Source organism: Struthio camelus, chromosome 5 (genome assembly GCF_040807025.1).
Source record: "Struthio camelus isolate bStrCam1 chromosome 5, bStrCam1.hap1, whole genome shotgun sequence".
Classification (NCBI taxonomy): Eukaryota; Metazoa; Chordata; class Aves; order Struthioniformes; family Struthionidae; genus Struthio; species Struthio camelus.
In genome coordinates, this window is record NC_090946.1 from 4,623,136 (window position 1) to 4,641,074 (window position 17,939).

A 17,939-nucleotide genomic window follows, 5' to 3' on the forward strand; every position below is an offset into this window, starting at 1 on the left:
CACAGCATAAATACATTGCTTTCACTATAAAAGCTGCTACTGCCAAGACTAATACATGCTACTGGTCAAAGTCAGTAGCATAGCGATAAACTGAAATGCAAGTCTGTGTAGCTTAATTAACTCAAGTTAGGCAGTGAAAACAAGCAAGTGTTATCTTAGAAGTGTCTAAAGTCTCCTCCCCAGTTAGTGTAACATGGGTTATACAAGGTAACTCCTTTCCCCTCTCCTAAATGCTGCAACCTCAGGTTGCAGTGGGGAAACCTGGGCACTGGTAGTATTGAACTGAGATAATATAAACCATATGCAATGATCTGATTGTTTTCAGTCTAAGTTCTGACCTTCCACAACGATCCCTTGTCATAGTCAAAAACACATCCTGAGGAAAGCTCTGTTGTGACACAGTGGGTTTGTATATTTGTAAAGCTAACAAAAAGGGATAACTGGAGCCATTGAGTAGCTTTCTCTACACTTGCACCACCATGGCGGCATCTGGAAAAGTTTAGCATATGCTTCTAAAGCTGGTAGTTGGGAAAACTTCACTGACCACACACAATGGTGTAAAGTCAGTCAGCTATCTGCCCACAAAGTAAGATGTAACAAGTTATGAGATGCGGCTGTTCTCCTATAAAGGAAACATGAGAATATTTCTCAACATGACACTGTGCTTGTGCTTTTCCAACTGTGAACCTCACTTAGTTCCTTGGGCCTTGTGGTTTTTGCATTTCACATTTGTATTATGAGAGTTTTTAATTTGTGTACAAAATGCAAACTGCATAACTAATAGCATTGCCAACTATTCTGGAAATTCAAAACAGATGCATCAGCCTTCAGAGGATGGGCAGAGTGTTCGTGACTAGTAACTAACCAGTGATGAAAGAACTACAGCAATCCAGACAGCAAAATACCGACAGCTGTATAGTAGACCAACGCAACTCCAGAGAAACATGAAAAAAAACAAAACGCTGCAGACTGCATCTCTGTAGTTTTAATTATTCAAACCACTCTCCATCTCTCTATCATGTTCTAATAAGATCATTACTAGTACAGAATTATGCACACATTTCTATATATTCAAGCTATTTCAATTCAGAAATAAATTGGTCTTCACATCTAGACACCAGTTCACTCTTAGAAAAAAACTGGCTAGATGAGCGTGAGCCAGCCTATTGCAGGCAGGCACGCACACACACACACAAGCACTTTCAAGAATTTATAAATGAATATTATTTTTAATGATACTCTACTGCCTTGAAATTAACTTTTGGATTTTTTGGAAACATCAAGAGAAAAACAGAGAGATAACAGGAAAAATGTTTACTGAAAAAATACTAGTTGTGCCTCCTTGAGGTCAAAGTGATGTTGACAATAACCTTACTTTAATAAATGTTTCACAGCACTGTGTCATAAGCAACTTAAACCCCCCTATGGAGAGATTTGTCTTTGCAGCTGCTACAGGGATGTCATAGGCTAACTTGGAGAAAAGATCTTGAGTTCAAGAAAGAAAAATAAAAACCCAAAAATCCCATGGAATTCAGAGCATAGGCTATATAGGAGCTTAGAGAATAGGAACAAATATTTCCTATTCTCTTCCTCTTTGCTTCCTCAATCACAAAGTTACAAATCTTTCAGCTAGCTAAGAGAAGTAGTGCAGGCTATTAGAAAAATCCGTTTGTATGCAGAGCATTATATGAATAGAGAGAAGAACTTCAGAAGTAATTTTAGTTGTTCAAAGCCCTAGACAGACTATGGAAATGAGTAAAATAATTGTTCTATTAGATTGAACATACAGTATTAGCATACAAAGAGATACAAACAGTGGAGGACTATGATACAGACGTGTCGAAACTTCCCCTTCAAAAATACACTGAAGGGAAGCAACAGAGCAGAAACCAAATATGACATTATAGCTTTCTGCTACACTGAAAGTCAAAAAACCAAGTTGTTCCCCACCCCCAGCCCCCTCCAAAAGGATGGATTTTATCCCTAAATACCACCAAATGATTTTCTGTTTACAAAGTAGATTTTTAAGAAAACACAGTTGATTGCTGGAAATCATACCAAAGCTGCAAGCTATGTACTTTTAAGCCTTCATATTAAATAGCTGATCAGATTTGTAAAACCTAAGAGAAGTGAACAGTCAGAAGCACATTTCAATAGGTAGTACAGTGTTCTCCAAATTGGAATGACTGTACTGCCTGGCAGCATCCAGAATTCGGTGTGCTAACCCAATATTCCGTTAAACTAAAAGATAGTACTGAGTGCTTCTTTCAACCTTTGGCTCCTCCCAAAATTTGTAAGCATATTAAAAGGTCATACTCAGATTACTTAAACCCTATGTTTGTAGGCAGTTTGGAATATGGTAAAATCTAGATTAATGTTCTAGTTTATATTAGGAGCAACTACAAGTGTATTACACAGTTATACTTAAAAAACAAAATCATACAGGGGCACACTGAGGAGTTTGGATCTCACTGGATACAAGCTGAGTAGCCTCAGTTGCCTTTCCTTAGTTCTACATCTGAGCAGACTAGTTCTCAACCTGTTCCGTTACCCCATCTCAGTGTTACCTTATTTCCTGCTCCTTTTTACAGTCCCTCTGCCCAGAGTCCCATGTCCCCATCTTCACACTTGTTGACCTGTTTTTCCTCTCCTGACTTGCTCACTCCTACTACTCATCCTGTTTTCCCAGCCAGTCCTAGTTTTCTCTAGAACAAAAATTCTAGAAGAAACATCCCTCTGTAGGTCCAGTGATTTTTCCCCTTATGCATCTGAATCAAGCAAGCTATTGGGAACAACACAATCGCTCTTTTTCACTGGTACAGAATGACAGCTGCCATTACAGTCTGATGCTTAAACTGGGTCCTGAGCAGAGCATACCCAACACAAAAAAAGGAAAACTGCAAACGTCTAACAAGTCTCTGGGCATACCAGAACTGACTGTAAGGTCTATAACTTGTTCACCTGTAAGCAAATTTCTGCATGGATAGCTAGAGACATTTCACTGATGTCAGAGACGAGCTCCTGCCATACTTCAGGTTGTGACTTCCAAATCCAGAAAGACTAGAAATTCTCAAAAGAGAAATGGCTTGGACATTCTTTGGCAGAGGGCATAACATTTCCCTTTACTCTAGCCTCACTTCTGAAGACAGCCGAAAGTCTTTGCCATTCCCCTCCCCCCGCAAGAAGTATGGGCCTATTACATATACCAGCCATGTCAGGTTTCAGCCAGAATAATTAACATCTAGCATACTTTAGACAATGGCAGGATCTAGACAGCAGCAAGCACAGGCGGTACAATCAGCTTCACCTGCATGTAGGACAAATGTGAGTAGCAAGCAAGTGCTGAATCTCTATCATGAAAAGCATTGAACTTCTCAGTTCCTCAATGATGGAGTTTAATGCCAATTTAATCCCCCAGTTAACATTTTAGCATGAGTTTTGGTTCTTGAAACTTGGCTGCAGACAATGCTGACAGCAATGGCCAACGCAGCCCTTTGTGTACATCTTCTGAACAGACACTTCACTGACTATGCAGAATTTAAGAACAAAGGCATTTAGCTATGAATTAAACAGTAGACAATCTAGCATCTCATGAGATTTAGTAGTCAGTAGAGTATTTAGATACCTGAATAAATTTAGCTTATGTCTGCTAGCCCATAAGCCACAGTTGAGCTCCACTGTCATATTCTTCACTATTTGTCCCAGAAGAAGAGTGCTGGCAAAGAAAACATTTTTTACTGCCAACCCCTACTACAATACTATCATCTTTAATCTAAATTTAGAGTAGCTCACAATAAAACAGCTTATATAAAAATATAGTATAATATAAAGAACTTTTACACTGTTAAGACCTCACCTCAAAAAACTCCTAAAAGACATCTACAGGGCACTTCCAACACAGCTGTAATGCACATCTCAAACTGAGGAGGAAATGCATTTTGTAAGTGTGACTGTGAAGATTAGCCTAGAAAAAAAAAATATTCCAGTTTGAAATTCAGAGGCCACCTACGAAGATTTATGGGTCTTCTACCTACTTGCAGATCAAAATGCCTTAGTCTGAATTAACACCTGGCTGAATCCCAGGAACCTGTACTGTCATCAATGCTTCTCATAGTCCTTTTATTAAGAGAAGATTTCCACAGAGAATTGATGAGATACCAAAAATGCAACTCACATGTAAATCAACAGTTCCCCCCCCAAAAAGACAATGCTACAGCACCCAAAACAAAATTAAAATAAAAAAAATATGGATTGTGACTATCATCAATCCCCACAATATTTTCAAATCCTTATTGTGGAGTACCATTCTGCTTTATTTTCTAATGAATCATTAAAGAAATCCATTAAGTATTTAAGTCATCACTTCTCATATTTGACAAACCCATCAACCTTGCTTCAAATTCACCAAGTTATAAACTATGGCCACATATTATCATCCTACTGCACTATGTCCATGGGTAGAATCCAACTGTAGCAACAGCTGTAAGGAAAAATACAAAGACTACGGTCCTCCAAAAATTTTCTCAAGAAACCACATTAATCTAACATGTGACTAAAGCCAAAGAGGGAAAATCTCTTCCAACCACACCTTCAGATGCCTCTCAAAATGTATTCACTTGATGCACATGAATGTTGAAATGAACAGATTCCTCCGTCAGCTTTTGAACAGCAGCTGCAGTGGGAAAGCATCTGTAAGGTGCCACAAAGAAAGAAGCCTTTTACAGCCACTAGTCTCAGATTACATGAGAAATAGGAAGGAGTCTTCAGTCTTTAGCATCTCCCACTCCATCAGCATTTATAGCAAACATTGCTTCAGCCTCAGGAAGACAAGGAGAGTCATAAATCTTACATATTCTGGTTTCACCTCGGCCTTTTCGCAGATACAGTCTAACAGGGAGAAGGAAACAAAACAAGCAAGGATGTATAGTTTACTTTCAGTAAATCATTACTATGATCATTAAAACATTAGGTTATTACAAGAACAGAGTACAGCACACTGAGGAGCTGTAAGAATTTTTACAAATGCTATATTAATTTTACTGCAGAATAAGTCACACACTCAGAGAGGCTCTCATTTTTTGAAAAGCAGACTTGACATACTGTTGACAGACTTCATAGGAAAAAAACTCATAATTTAAAGGTACTTAATTTCATAAAACTTTCCAAAATAAGGCTAACGGAAGATGATAATTATTCTCTTACCTGGTGGTGGAAGCATGTGCTATGATATTTCCTCCAATAGGTTTTTTGGGATCTGCAGCAAACATGGCAGCTCCATCTACTTGTGCAACTACTTGGTTAGTGATCACAACTGCTACACCAAACTAGGAGAGAAGCAAGAAATAAAATTCATTTATTTTCCACAATTTGAATAAAGAAAAAACAAAAAAATCCGCCCATGCATACACTCCTGCCATTCTAAGCACTGCTCTCCATAACTACTCTACCATGCATCTCAAAACAAAATGGAGGCAGACACTGAACAAGTAAAAACCATCTGTGTAAAATTACTAAGCTTTATAAGAGAAATAAATTCAATAATCAGTTCTGTAGGGAGCAAAGCATGGAGGACAGAGGGAGGCAGTTCATGGTTTACCTCATCTGCAAGTCGAAGAAGCATACGCAGAAATCTGGCCAGATGCATCTGTCTAGCTGACAGCTCACCTCTTCCAGAGTAATCTGTTCGGTAAAGGGCTGTGGCACTGTCCACTATCAGCAGTGCATAACTGGAGAAGATAAAGTACAAAGTTCTTATAAGTATTTCCAAGTATGAACGACACCTTTGCTTGAATCTGCCCAGCTAATTGTAAGGCTGCATAAAGATTTGGATACAAGCTCTTCTCATCTGCCAGCTAGCCGAAAGTATTGTTTTTAACAACATGGACTTGATCTGCAATGTTCAGAATACTGACCTATACCAAAAACCCCAGTAAACTCAAAGAAAGTTGCTGCATGACTAAAAACTTAGATCTGTGCTTATGTACTCTGATAAACTAGTCCAAAATATAACGTTTTGACATCACAGGTATTCTGTGTACAGCTTCCTAAACACGTCGCATCACCACCTCCTTCTTCTAAAGGGTTTCATAAATCTTAGTTTTAAACTAAAGCTGTCAGCACAGGTTTCTTTAGTGCTTGGTGTGCTCTAAATCAACTCTATTCCTGAGAGCCATTATAAATTGGTCTTGAAAATTGTTTCTCAGGCCGGCACTTGTTCTTTGTAAAGTAACATCAGTTGTCACAGCTCAAGTCTGTCTCAGTCATCCAACATTTCAACAGAAACAGGTATTAACTCACAGCTGACTGCCCATCGACAAAAGCTTATCATTTGGATAAACAAAAGCATAATCTAGTTTCAGAATAATAAAAACTGCTCTAGCACTTGCTTGTCAGCTACAAGTAGCTTTATAATATGATTATGTAACAGCATAAAAATCACTCCATCCAAGTCAATCTTATTACCGTGATTCAGCCATCATCGCAGACGCTTGATACAGGAGCTGGGTCTGATGATCTGTGTTAAAACCTCGAGCATATGCCACATTATCAAGGACATCACTGCCAGACAAGCCATACCTGCAGAAATCAGTGAGAAAAATCTTAGAAGTGACAACTTCATCAACAGTAGTTATCTAGCAGATTTACCTGAAGATTAAACTCACATTCCTGGGAGAGCCTGGGATTAAAAAAACAACAACAACAAAAAAAACACCAAGTAGGGGGGGCAACACAACTTGGTTATGAAAAAAGTAACAGCAGAGAATGATTGGAAACCACTTTTCAAGAATATTTTAATGCCTAGAAACAGCAGCAAAGTAGAACAGCAGACATGTTTTCCTCAAAATAAAACTACGAACAAGAAAAATTACCATCATGAAATAGAATATTCTGAATATAGCACTGTGTCACTAATAAAACACTTTTAGACATTAGGCAGTCTTACAAACAAATTTGGAGTTCTGAACATGAAGTCAAAAAGGTAACAGTACTGAACAGCCATCCACCTGCAACTCCTTGGCAAGTGTCACGTTACAAAAAATAAAGATATTTACATTCAGCATCTTGCCTTTAACTTATTTATATGGCCCTTTGACAGAGATAGCTTGGAATCTGGAGAACCAGTTGATTACCCTCCTTAGAGCTGAACTGTACTCATATCTCATACATAGCTTGTTCTCATTTTACATTTCATACCAGAGCATATTTTGCAGAATCACAGACTCATCTGAGGTTGGAAGGAACCTCTGGAAATTGTCTAGTCCAAGTCCCCTGCTCAAAGCAGAGTCCCCTAGAGAGGGTTGCGCAGGACCTTGTTCCAGTTAGGTTTTGAACATCTCCAAGAATGGAGGCTCCACAACATGCCTGGGCAACCTGTTCCAGTATTTGATCATCTCTAGAGTAATAAAAGCTTTTTCATTATGCTGAAATGGAATTTTCTGTATTTCAATTTGTGCCTATTGCCTCTCGTCCTGTCACTGGGCATCACTGAGAAGAGTCTAGTTCTGTCTTCTTTACTCCCTGCTCCAACAGATACTTATATAGATTGATTAGATACTGTTAAGCCTTCTCTTCTCCAGGCTAAACAATCCCCACTCTCTCAGCCTCCCTCCTAAGTCAGATGCTCCAATCCCTCAGTAATCTTTGTGGCCCTTTGCTGGGATCACTGCAGTACGTTCACGTCTCTCTTGTACTGGGCGGCTCAGCACTGGACACAGCACTCCTGATGAGGTCTCACCAGAGAGAGAGCAGAGGGGAAGGATCACCTCCTTTAAGCTGCTGGTAATGGTCCTCTTAATGCAGCCCAGAAAACCATTGACCTTCTTGGCCACAAGGGCACATTGCTGGCTCATGGTCAATTTGATGGCCACCAGGACTCCCAGCTCCTTCTCTGTAGGGTTGCTCTCCAGCAGGTCAGCCCACAGCCTGTACTGGTGCATGGGGTTATTCCTCCCCAGGTGCAGGACCCTGCACTTCCCATTGACCTTCATGAGATTGCTCTCCGGCCATCTCTCCAGCCTGTCCAGGTCCCTCTGAATGGCAGCACAGCCCTCTGGTTAATCAGCCACTGGGAAGGTGATGGAGCAAATAATGCTGGACATCATTTCTAAAGACGTGAAGGACAAGGTTATCATGAGTGGATAGGATTTATGAAGGAGAAATGCCTGATCAACCTGATAGCCTTCTATGATGATAAGACTGGCTTGGAGGATGATCACAGGACCTGGGATTCCTGAACACTGAACTTGCCAATAAAGACTAGAGGTGAAAAACAGCACTGAGTACCTCTGCTTTTTCTGTGTCCTTTATCATCAGGTCCCACCCCCCATTTAGCAACAGACCCATATTTTCCCAAGTCTTCCTTTTATTGCCAATATACCTGTAGAATCCTTTCTTGTTGCCTTTCACATCCCACATCATATTCTACTCCAGACAGGCTTTGGCTTTCCTAGCACCATCCCTACATGCTTGAACTGTATTACTGTATTCCTGCCGGGTCATCTGGCCCTGCTTCTACCTCTTGTATGCTACCTTTTATATTTGGGTTTTATCAGGAGCTCCTTGTTCATCCACACAGGCCTCCTGCTGCCTTTGCTTGATTGCCTGTTTCTTGGGATGGACCATTTTTGAATCTGGACGAGATGATCCTTGAAAAATCAACCAGCTGTCCCGGACCCCTCCTCTCTCCAGGGCCATATCCCATCTGAGTCTTCCATGCAGATCCCTGAGAAGGAACAGCTGCTCTCCGGAAGCCTAGTGTTGTGATCCTACCTAACGCCTTGCTCCCACCTCTCAGGATCCTGAACTGCATTATCTCACGGTCACTGTTGCCAAGGCTGCCCCCAATTTTCACATCCCTGATGAGTTCTTCCTTGTTTGTACAAATCAGATCCAGCAGAGCATCACTGCTACATTGGTCCTCAATCACCTTGATCACTGTGTCATGAAGTTATCATCAGTGCACTCCAAAAACCTCCAGGATTATTTGTGCCCTGCTATGTTGCCCCACCAGCAAATATCCATGCGGTTCAAATCCCCCATGAGGGCCAGGGCCTGCAGACATGAGGCTTCTTCCAGTTGTCTGAAGAAGGCCTCGCCTACTTCTTCCTGATCAGGTGGTGTCAATAGCAGACACCCACTCCAATGTCATCCATGTTGGTCTGTCTGCTAATCCTTAGCCATAAAGTCTCAGCTGGCTCATCAGTCATCCCTATGCATTCCTGTTGCTCTTTTACATAAAGAGTAACTCCCTCTCCTCACCTTCCTGGCCTGCCCTCCCTAAAGAGCCTGTGTCCATCCATGGCAGCACTCCAGTTATGTGAGCTATCCCACCACACCTCTGTGATCCCAATGAGCTCGTAGCCCTGCAACTGCACACAGGCCTCTAACTCTTCCTGTTTGTTCCCCATGCTACATTCATTAGTGTACAAGCACTTCAGAGAGGCACATTTAAAATGTCTTCATAAAGCCAGTTAAATAGAGAGCACGTGTCAACAGTACATCAAGTGCAGAAGCACACATCAACAGACGTAAGCGCACGTTCTGTTGAGAAGACTTCCCAGTCCATGAGCGCAAAACTTCTCTGTTTTAAGCTGTCACTGTAAAACGCTACATGAAGAGACAGAAGTCAAAAGGGTTTCCCAGTAAAAGACCACAGTCATTTGCAAGGAAGACTTTTATCTTACTTACATTATTCCTTTTTTCAGAGCTGGACACCTAATTTCTCCCTTCCTAATTCCTATAGAAATTAAGCTCCTTGGCTATGTATAGCTTTGAAAAATACACTTTTAGAATCACAGCTCTGAATTAATTTTGTTACTAGCCTTACTAGGCTAGTGACACCTCATGTTTGAAGGTGAACAATAACCAAACCTGACTAAGGTTTTGAAACAAGACCACTTTGAAGCATTAGGTATGGGAGATAAAAGTCAAGGGTCCTAATCAAACACTTGGTAAATCAGTAAACCACAGAAAGGAGAGTTGCATGACATTTAGCTTCGATCCTAGCTGACTTGATGAAAGAGTGAGGGTTGAAGGGACAGAGCTGACTGGAAGTAGTCATCTCTGGATACAGCCATGTACAAATACCCTCTTACAAATGTAGCTTGAACATCATCATTTCACCTTCTCATCACTGCCAATGGGTGTTTGTTGCCTCATACCTGCCAATGAAAGGGAATTTGGGAGCATTCCTGTACTTGCTCCAGGGAAAATCAGCAGGGTTAGATCAAATCTTCAAGAGTTAGCTGGGGATAATACCAACTGAATCCTGTTGATTAGGAAGCGCATGTTCCCTTCCAGCAGCAGGACACTACGGATAATGGCTTCTTGGAGAGGGACAACAACAAAATAGCTGGGGGAATGGAGAAGGAGGAGGAGAGGAGAGGAACAGTAATACCAGATGTTTGCAAAACGAACATCTGTCAATCAAATTAACTTCTAAATACTGTGTAAAAAGTCTTCAGACGAGACTTTACCTTCCAGTAGCAAATCAAAATCCAGTACTGATCCAAGTCTTCAGATTACTATTTTTCAATGACCTGAATTTATTTCCCTTAGAATAGCATGTGGATTAGGTCATCTCCTTCAAGAAAATAAAGGAAGATCTCCTGTGGGCCAGCAGATGTCATATTGGTCTGATACTAAATCTTAATTAATTTTTTTAGCTATAGTCATGGAAAGGACTATGAATACTTCCTTACATCACATAACTGTGCTCCTGCTAAAAAGCAGCAGTCCTACCCTTTCATTTCCTCTGCTTTCTGCTGCTCACTCTTGTGTCCTCCTTTGCACCAGCACTAGCAATTTAGGCTGCCCTGCAGTGAACCACATTAACAACTGCTCTGCTTTAGCCTATGGCCTAACGAACACTAATGACAACACAGAAGAGGGGCAAAAGGAATGGCAGGTCTCCCTGCAGTGGCACAGAATCAAGCCACATTAAACTGAATCAAAACTCAAGTTTATGCTGCATACAGATTATTAGCTGCGTAGCATGATATTGCAAAACAGCCACACTGTGAAATTGGCCCAAAGCATACAAAGGGCAGCTTTGCCTAACAGATCATATGGGGTTTGGGCAAGGAAATAATTTCAGGAAGGAATCTATGCTGCAGAATGGCAAAGGGTAAAACCAAAGGAATTGCAGAGAAAACATCAGTAATGACAGGTCAGGTCAAAGTATACTTTGGCTACTTGAAGGAAACTTGACAATTCAGTCTTACTCCTGTAAATGCTGGGACACAACAAAAGGAGGAGAGCTGTTTGCTTTTTAAACTAGGAAATTTGAAATCTGTACATTTGTAAAATAGGTTAAAAAAAAGGAATAAAAAAGTATGCACACTGCACCTGTAAAAACTATGACCTAAATCAGATCAGCAAGAGGAAAGTAGAAAAATAAACCAACTGATTTTATTGTTGAATCTTTGCAGAACATCCTGGCCTCTGTTTTCAAATCAGCTCAGCCTTTCTGCATAATTTCGGCTTGCAGTTTAAAAACAATTAATATTCATCATCTTATTATTTCCAGAAGAAAGTGGACAGTTTACCAATACTCCAATTCTAATCAGTATCTAAGGTGGAAATATTTTTAAAACTATCATATCACTAAAATTGTTAGCCTGATGCTTAGGCCCAAAATCAAAACTGAATAACTGCTTTCTGCTTCCATGAAATTCCTCTCCTACTTCAGTCAGGTATGATTTGCTTCACATACTATCCCAAACTGTCAGTCCAACATTGATGCATTTCAATGATTGATAAATACTGAAAAACAAAAAATACATCAACCACAGTTCACTGAAGTTACATACACACCTTGATATTTCACTAAAAAAAATTATCACATAGATTTAAGTCCCATGGACTTAAAAGCAGTATTTAATTCTGAGAAATTCTAAAGACCAGAACTAACTTCTTTGTTTAACAAATGGAACCAGCACTTCAGGATTTTAAGTCTAATCAGAATCTCTGTGAAGACAGCAGAATTTTTGTGCCTTCAAGAAATCTGAGTAATTAAGTTATACTTTCCAATTTCTACACACAGCATTTAAGAACACTCTGAGACAGAGGCAGGAGATGAGAAAACAGCTTTTCAGCTGGACAGTGGATGCTCTTGTACTGCTGAACAAAAATCAATTTCCAGCTGCTGCTGTGATGAGCTTCTTGGTTTCCAAGGTAATTCTATTGGCAGAAATTATGAAAAATCTTTGAATGTATTGCACTAACAGTAAAACTGAATTGGAAAGGGACACTAACAAGTCAAGACCTTATATTTCAGGGACGGTGATACTAGAATTGTCACATCTAAGTACAATCCAGAAACTTTATCTATAAATCATGGCTAACGAAGTGTTCGAAAGTGCTTCTAAGTAGGCAGACCGCTAGAATGAGGAGAACTTTTATAAAAACAGTCCAACTAATTTAAGGAGCCAGGCTGCTATATACTGTGATCCTTATTAAGTAACTAGAGTTGTCCCATCATGAGTAAAGCTATTCCTTTTTTCAGCTAGTGCGAATTTACTTCTAGCTGTTAAGTACAGACCTTTCAGCCACAGCAAGAAGACGTTCTGGTCGGAAAGTGCCTTCTGTGTCAATGTACATAGCTTTTCCTTCACCACCACCTCGATCAATGGGAAGCTAAAATGAAGAGCGAATGAAGGAACATGAAACAGAACAACAACAAATAACCCAGTTATTGCCTTGTGACCTCAACTGATATTAATACAATAAATAACATACCAAGTCTACAGTGACTAAAGTCACATTTATCTGGAAAATGTGAGAAGCCAGAAACAGAAAGATTCATGTTTTCAATCTCAGATACCTATGAAAGGAGAACAGATGCTCAACTTAGAGCTGGTAAGTTCAGGTGCCCAATGGTTTTAACTAAGTAACCAAACTGCATCCTCTAGAAATTAGTATATACTATTTTTTTTTTAAACTAAGATTAGAAATGAGTCAGATGACACCAAACTGACTTATTGTTTGATAGCAAGAGTCAACGGAAAGTTTTTACAAAAATAGAGTGAAGTAAGCTTAGGATACATTAAGAAAAAGCAACCGGTCAAAAAAATGGTCAGACCAAATAAGTTTCATCCCTCTTTTCTACAGTCTTGGTGATGAGAAAGATTCTCAGCAGTCTACAATGCCTGAAGAGAAATCAAATACTTCTGTGTATTTAAGACCTAGAACTAGCCTATGAGGCTGATGTGTATTAATTTTTGTTGCCAGACTATTAAGGAGAGAAAAAGCTACAAAACATACATCAAAAACAGGAAAAAAAAATCACAGACTTAATTGGTACTAAAGTAATCCTGGTACACAGATTAAGCATGAAACAAAAGATCTCAGCAAGTTGAGAACTCAGCCAATGGTGCTGCAAAGGCTTTTGAGGACACCCCTTGAACAGATAAAATACTCAGATTCTTTGCAACAGCTGTTTAGATGCATCACATTTGTATTGTTAAGAAAAGTGCACAAATTAGTGAAAATCCAAAATCTATGTTGTCTGAATACTTAATTTATTAAAATTTTGAATACATGATTAATAAAGTGGACTACTCACTTGACAGGTTACTGCCAGGGTATGACACAACTGCGTCTTTCCAGTTCGAAACTCCCCAAATAACTCTGTTATGGACCCAGTTTCTATTCCTCCTTAAAAAGGAAGGGGAAACAGAAGATGATGACATACTTTAAACAGATAGACCAAGTATAGAGTTTTACATTTACAGAGACTCAATTAAACCCATGCTTTGGCTAAAAGTGATCGTCCAAGTCTTAAATCTCTAATTGGAAAAACTGGTTTTCATACTGAGTTGTTCATGTTGTAAACGTTTGCAGTTCATAGTACAGCTTAGTAAGCGTATTTTTGAATACGCTGAAGACCTGAGATAAAATTTTTTTTATTTTTATTTTTTTTAACTACAATTAGGAAGAGGGAGATGATGATACCTGCTGTTTTTTTTCTTGAAATAGACCGGAGAATAGACTAAATGGGAAATATCTGAAATGGTCAACTCTGGGTTCATGCATCACGAACAAAAGCTTTAAAAAGCTACAGCAATAGTTTTGAAAGAGAATTGATTATGATACAAGAAAGAAGTACTAAGGAGATTTAAGTTCAACCAGATGTATTCTTATGGTTTTTTGTGCAAGTGTCATGTCCAATAGAGATAAAAACAGATAATGAATGTTAAGCAATAAAGGAATAAAATTACTACCTTGAAGTAGTTTATCAAGTTCTTTGGACCCAGTGGTGATCTGGATGATCTCTGACCTCCGCTGATGGAATTCCGTTGCTGTGGTAAAACCCATCGGAACCAGTTTAGCTGCTTCAGCCTAAAGAAAATCAAACTAAGTATTACAAGGAATATTCATCCCGTTCATTTAACCCTTCTAGTAATTAATATTGCAGTTTTCTGTTCTGCAAAATGAAGAGGCAGTTATAAAATACAATGATCTATAAAACGCGTGCATTGTGATTACTTGGTATCTTTGATCAGAACTGAAATTTTGCTCACAGAAAAAGCTTCCACACCCATTCTGCACATTTTACAGAAATGTCCCTCCCCTCCCCTTAGCCCACCCTTGGGTTCAGTTCTGTCCATGCAAAGCTAGATAACATGTATGCCCATCCTAGGAATGCTACTTTCCCCATAGTAAACAAAAGTAAGAAAAATATTGGAGTTAAATATTCTGCTAGCTCAAGAACTAGTCCTGCAGAAACACGATATTCTGAGTTAGAAGATGCTATAACATTTCAACACAGTGTTCACTCTCAATCCCCAAAACTCAGCTGCAGATGTCAGGATGCATACTTATCTGAGGTACACAATTAACAAACTCTAGAAGAATATAACAGAAGAACAACTGTACTGGGTCACACTAGTGGTTTACCACCCAAAATCTGATGCTTTGACAGGTGCCAACAGTGGAGGCTTAGGGAAAGAGCATGACAAAACAGGGAAAAAGGGTCTAACTCTCTATCTGGTAACTCCTCTGGGTTCAGTTAGCAAGCTTCTTGATCTGAATGTTGCCCCCTTAATGCTGTATTTAGCTCTTTGTGTATGTATCTTTTTGAACATGTCCCCTTTTAACCAATTCGTGCTATGGACATCCACAGTGTCTTAGGACAGAGTTCTGTACCTTAATTATACCTTATATCAAAATTACTTTCTCTGCTTTAGGCCTGCCTATCATAAGCTTCTTATCATAAACAAATACTAAACTAGAAATAATAATCCTCTTGGCCATATTCTCCAAACCTTCCACAAATTTATAGACCTTTTTAGTAGTCCCTGCCCCTTTACTTCTCAAAGCTAGTCCTAGGCTATGTCTTCCAACTTAAAAACTCAGTTTGTACCTCTGATAATCCTTACTGTCCTTCTCACGATATTAATTGAGACCTTCCAAGATTACTGAAACAGGTTGAGCCAATAGCCATAAGACTTCCTGAAATTTTGGTGTTAAAGATTTTTGCAAAACATCCTTACCAGGATTTTGTCAGCTTTGGCTTCACTGATGCCTTTAATATTTAGTAACTCCTTCTTTGGTGCGTAAGCAACAGCTTCAACTGTGTGAAACCCAGCTTCTTCTAACTTCTTCACGTCATTTGCATTTATACCACATTGCTGAAAGGGAGGTGGGAGGAGAGAGGAAAAAGACATATGAAATTCCCATCTAACTTTCACTGAATACCTTCCACTGGCTTCAGCAGATTTGGATCAAGCTCCGTTATTACAATGCAGCATACTGAATATTACTTCCCTATTCACTTACACACAATGAATCATGGAAAAAAACTTATTTGCCAGTGTAACGCTTTCATGAGCCATTAACTATATAGATGACACAGAACAGGCAGAAGATATTGTTCTCTGCCTGGTTTAATAGATATTGAACATGACCAATACATGCTCAGGAAAGGATATACAGCAAAGCAACATAGTACAAAACATAACTTTTAGCATTTTTTGTTTGTTTGTTTTTTAAGTAAAACCCAAGTAAGAATTTAGCAACACAATTTGCAGATACAACTTGTATTTAAGGAAAGAGATTAGTGACTTTCTTGAAAGCTTACTCTTGATCTAACTTTTCACATACCTCTAACCTAGATATGAGCTGTGGCCCAAAGCTCTCCTCTTCTGCAGATGTATCTGCATTTGCTTCATATTGCACCTGCATTGCCATTGTACCAGATATTCAGTACAGCCCTCTCTGGAAGAAAACCAAATAACTTTGTGATGCAACATACACCATTCAAAAGTTATACATGCAAAGTGTTCGAAAATATGTTAGCAGATCATCCAAAGTAATATGTGATAGTTTTCTCCCTAAATGTATCTCTTAAATTGTGATATGAGTGCTATGACAAATATCTTTTGTGTGTGTTCCATGGTAGTATAAACACTAAAAAAACCCAACCCAAACAACTCTTAGGGCATCTAATAAGAAATAATAAGAAGCTTAACAGAGAATTCTAGAATGTTTTTAGGAGTAAAATATTGAAGATTTCTTCACAGGATGGCTTGTTAATAAATTTACTCTTATTAGCAGAATCTCATTTTAACACTAAGTAACACAGTCACCTTAGAAGGTGAGATATATTACTTTAACCTAGCACTTGGCATCACAGATTGATTATTTCTAGAAGACAGGCCTTGTGTCAACTACAAACACTAGTACCTTGCAGAAGCACAAAGGAGGCTCTAGATCCTCCCTCTGTACCCCTGCTAGCATTGTAGCGCATCTGCACTTCCCTTCCTAACACCAAGCAGAGGAAGGTGACAGAGGCCACAAGCAGCTAAGGGTACACTGCCATAGCGAAAGTTATACGCTCTTCATGCCGCGTGTCATTTAACTTGCGGAGTTGGTAGAAGCTAGATACTGAAGTCACTGAACAGCACCTGCCAGATGCAAGTCGTCCACGCAGAGTAAAAGAAGGCCTCAAGCAGAAATGCAGCAGAAGCAAGCACACAATATCGGAGGAAAAATCACCTTAGCCCTGGATCTTTTTACCAAGGCCAAACACCTCAAGAACAGGCAGCAGAAACCCAGGCCAAGCATGTGTGCTATAACCCCTTTCCCACAGCTCATCCGAATCGTTGACGCCCAGCCCCTCCTCGAAGCGTGGCACTTCATAACCCTCCCGGTTTGCCCGTCGTTAAGGCAACGCTGCGTGCGCTTACGCGGGGCGCTCTCCGATTTGCCCCGTCCCTTTGAGAAACTCCCCGCGTCCTTGCCCTCAACAAGGCGACTGGGGGCGGAGGAGGAAGGTAACAACAAGCTCCGCAGTGCCAGCTCTTTCCTCCCGGCTTTATTTTTTTTTTTTGGTTTGTTTTAACGGACGGCGTCTTTCCTCACAAATTCGCCTCACGCAACGCCCCTCCCCCCCGCCCGCAGCCTCCCTCTGAGCTGAGCTGAGCTAGGCCGGGCCGGGCCCTACCGGGCCCTCGCGCACCACCGGAGGGGCAGAGAAACAGCGCAGGACGCAGGGCGAGGCGAGACGGGGGGAGGCGGCTGGGCTCGCTCCACTCCCTCCCTTCCTCACTCACCCGCGGCGGGGCCCGGCCAGGCCCGGCGCCGCTCCCGGCCGTTACGCGCCCGGCGCTTGCCGGTTCGGAGGAGCCCGCCACCGCGTCACGTGACGGCGCGCCCCGCCTTCTTCCTCGTCCCTCCCCACCCCCCGCCCCCAAACTCCCCGCGCGCGCGGAGCAAGGCGGGAGCGGGGGGCGGGGCTACGGAGCCCAGGGCCCCGCCCCCGCCTTAAAGGGGCCGCCCCCGGGAGGGGGGCCAAGGCTAGAAGGAAAAAAAAAGAATTTAAAGAATTGTTGAGAGGAGGGTGAGCGGCTTTTCGCGTGCCTCTCTGCTATCGGGGAAACACCTGAAACGCGGGTAACGGGTCCAGGACACGCAGCAGGTTCTGACACATGAAGCAA

General features: G+C 40.7%; 1 protein-coding gene across 3 annotated transcripts; it reads right to left on the minus strand.

Moving 5' to 3' along the window:
- Positions 1 to 2,859: 2,859 nt before the first annotated feature.
- RAD51 (RAD51 recombinase) lies at positions 2,860 to 17,713 on the minus strand. 3 transcript variants are annotated; one of them, XM_068944287.1, is made up of 10 exons: positions 17,556 to 17,713; positions 16,105 to 16,218; positions 15,495 to 15,632; positions 14,223 to 14,340; positions 13,565 to 13,656; positions 12,542 to 12,636; positions 6,463 to 6,576; positions 5,597 to 5,726; positions 5,203 to 5,324; positions 2,860 to 4,887 (listed from the first exon to the last, which is right to left on the minus strand). In XM_068944287.1, exons 2-10 carry the CDS (start codon positions 16,189 to 16,191, stop codon positions 4,764 to 4,766), a joined length of 1,020 nt encoding a protein of 339 aa, XP_068800388.1. In that variant the 5' UTR covers positions 16,192 to 16,218; positions 17,556 to 17,713; the 3' UTR covers positions 2,860 to 4,763. The 3 variants fall into 3 exon arrangements, with proteins under 3 accessions (XP_068800388.1, XP_009669097.1, XP_068800389.1); XM_009670802.2 differs by having other exon boundaries at positions 17,447 to 17,659; XM_068944288.1 differs by lacking the exon at positions 17,556 to 17,713 and adding an exon at positions 16,999 to 17,020.
- Positions 17,714 to 17,939: the final 226 nt, after the last annotated feature.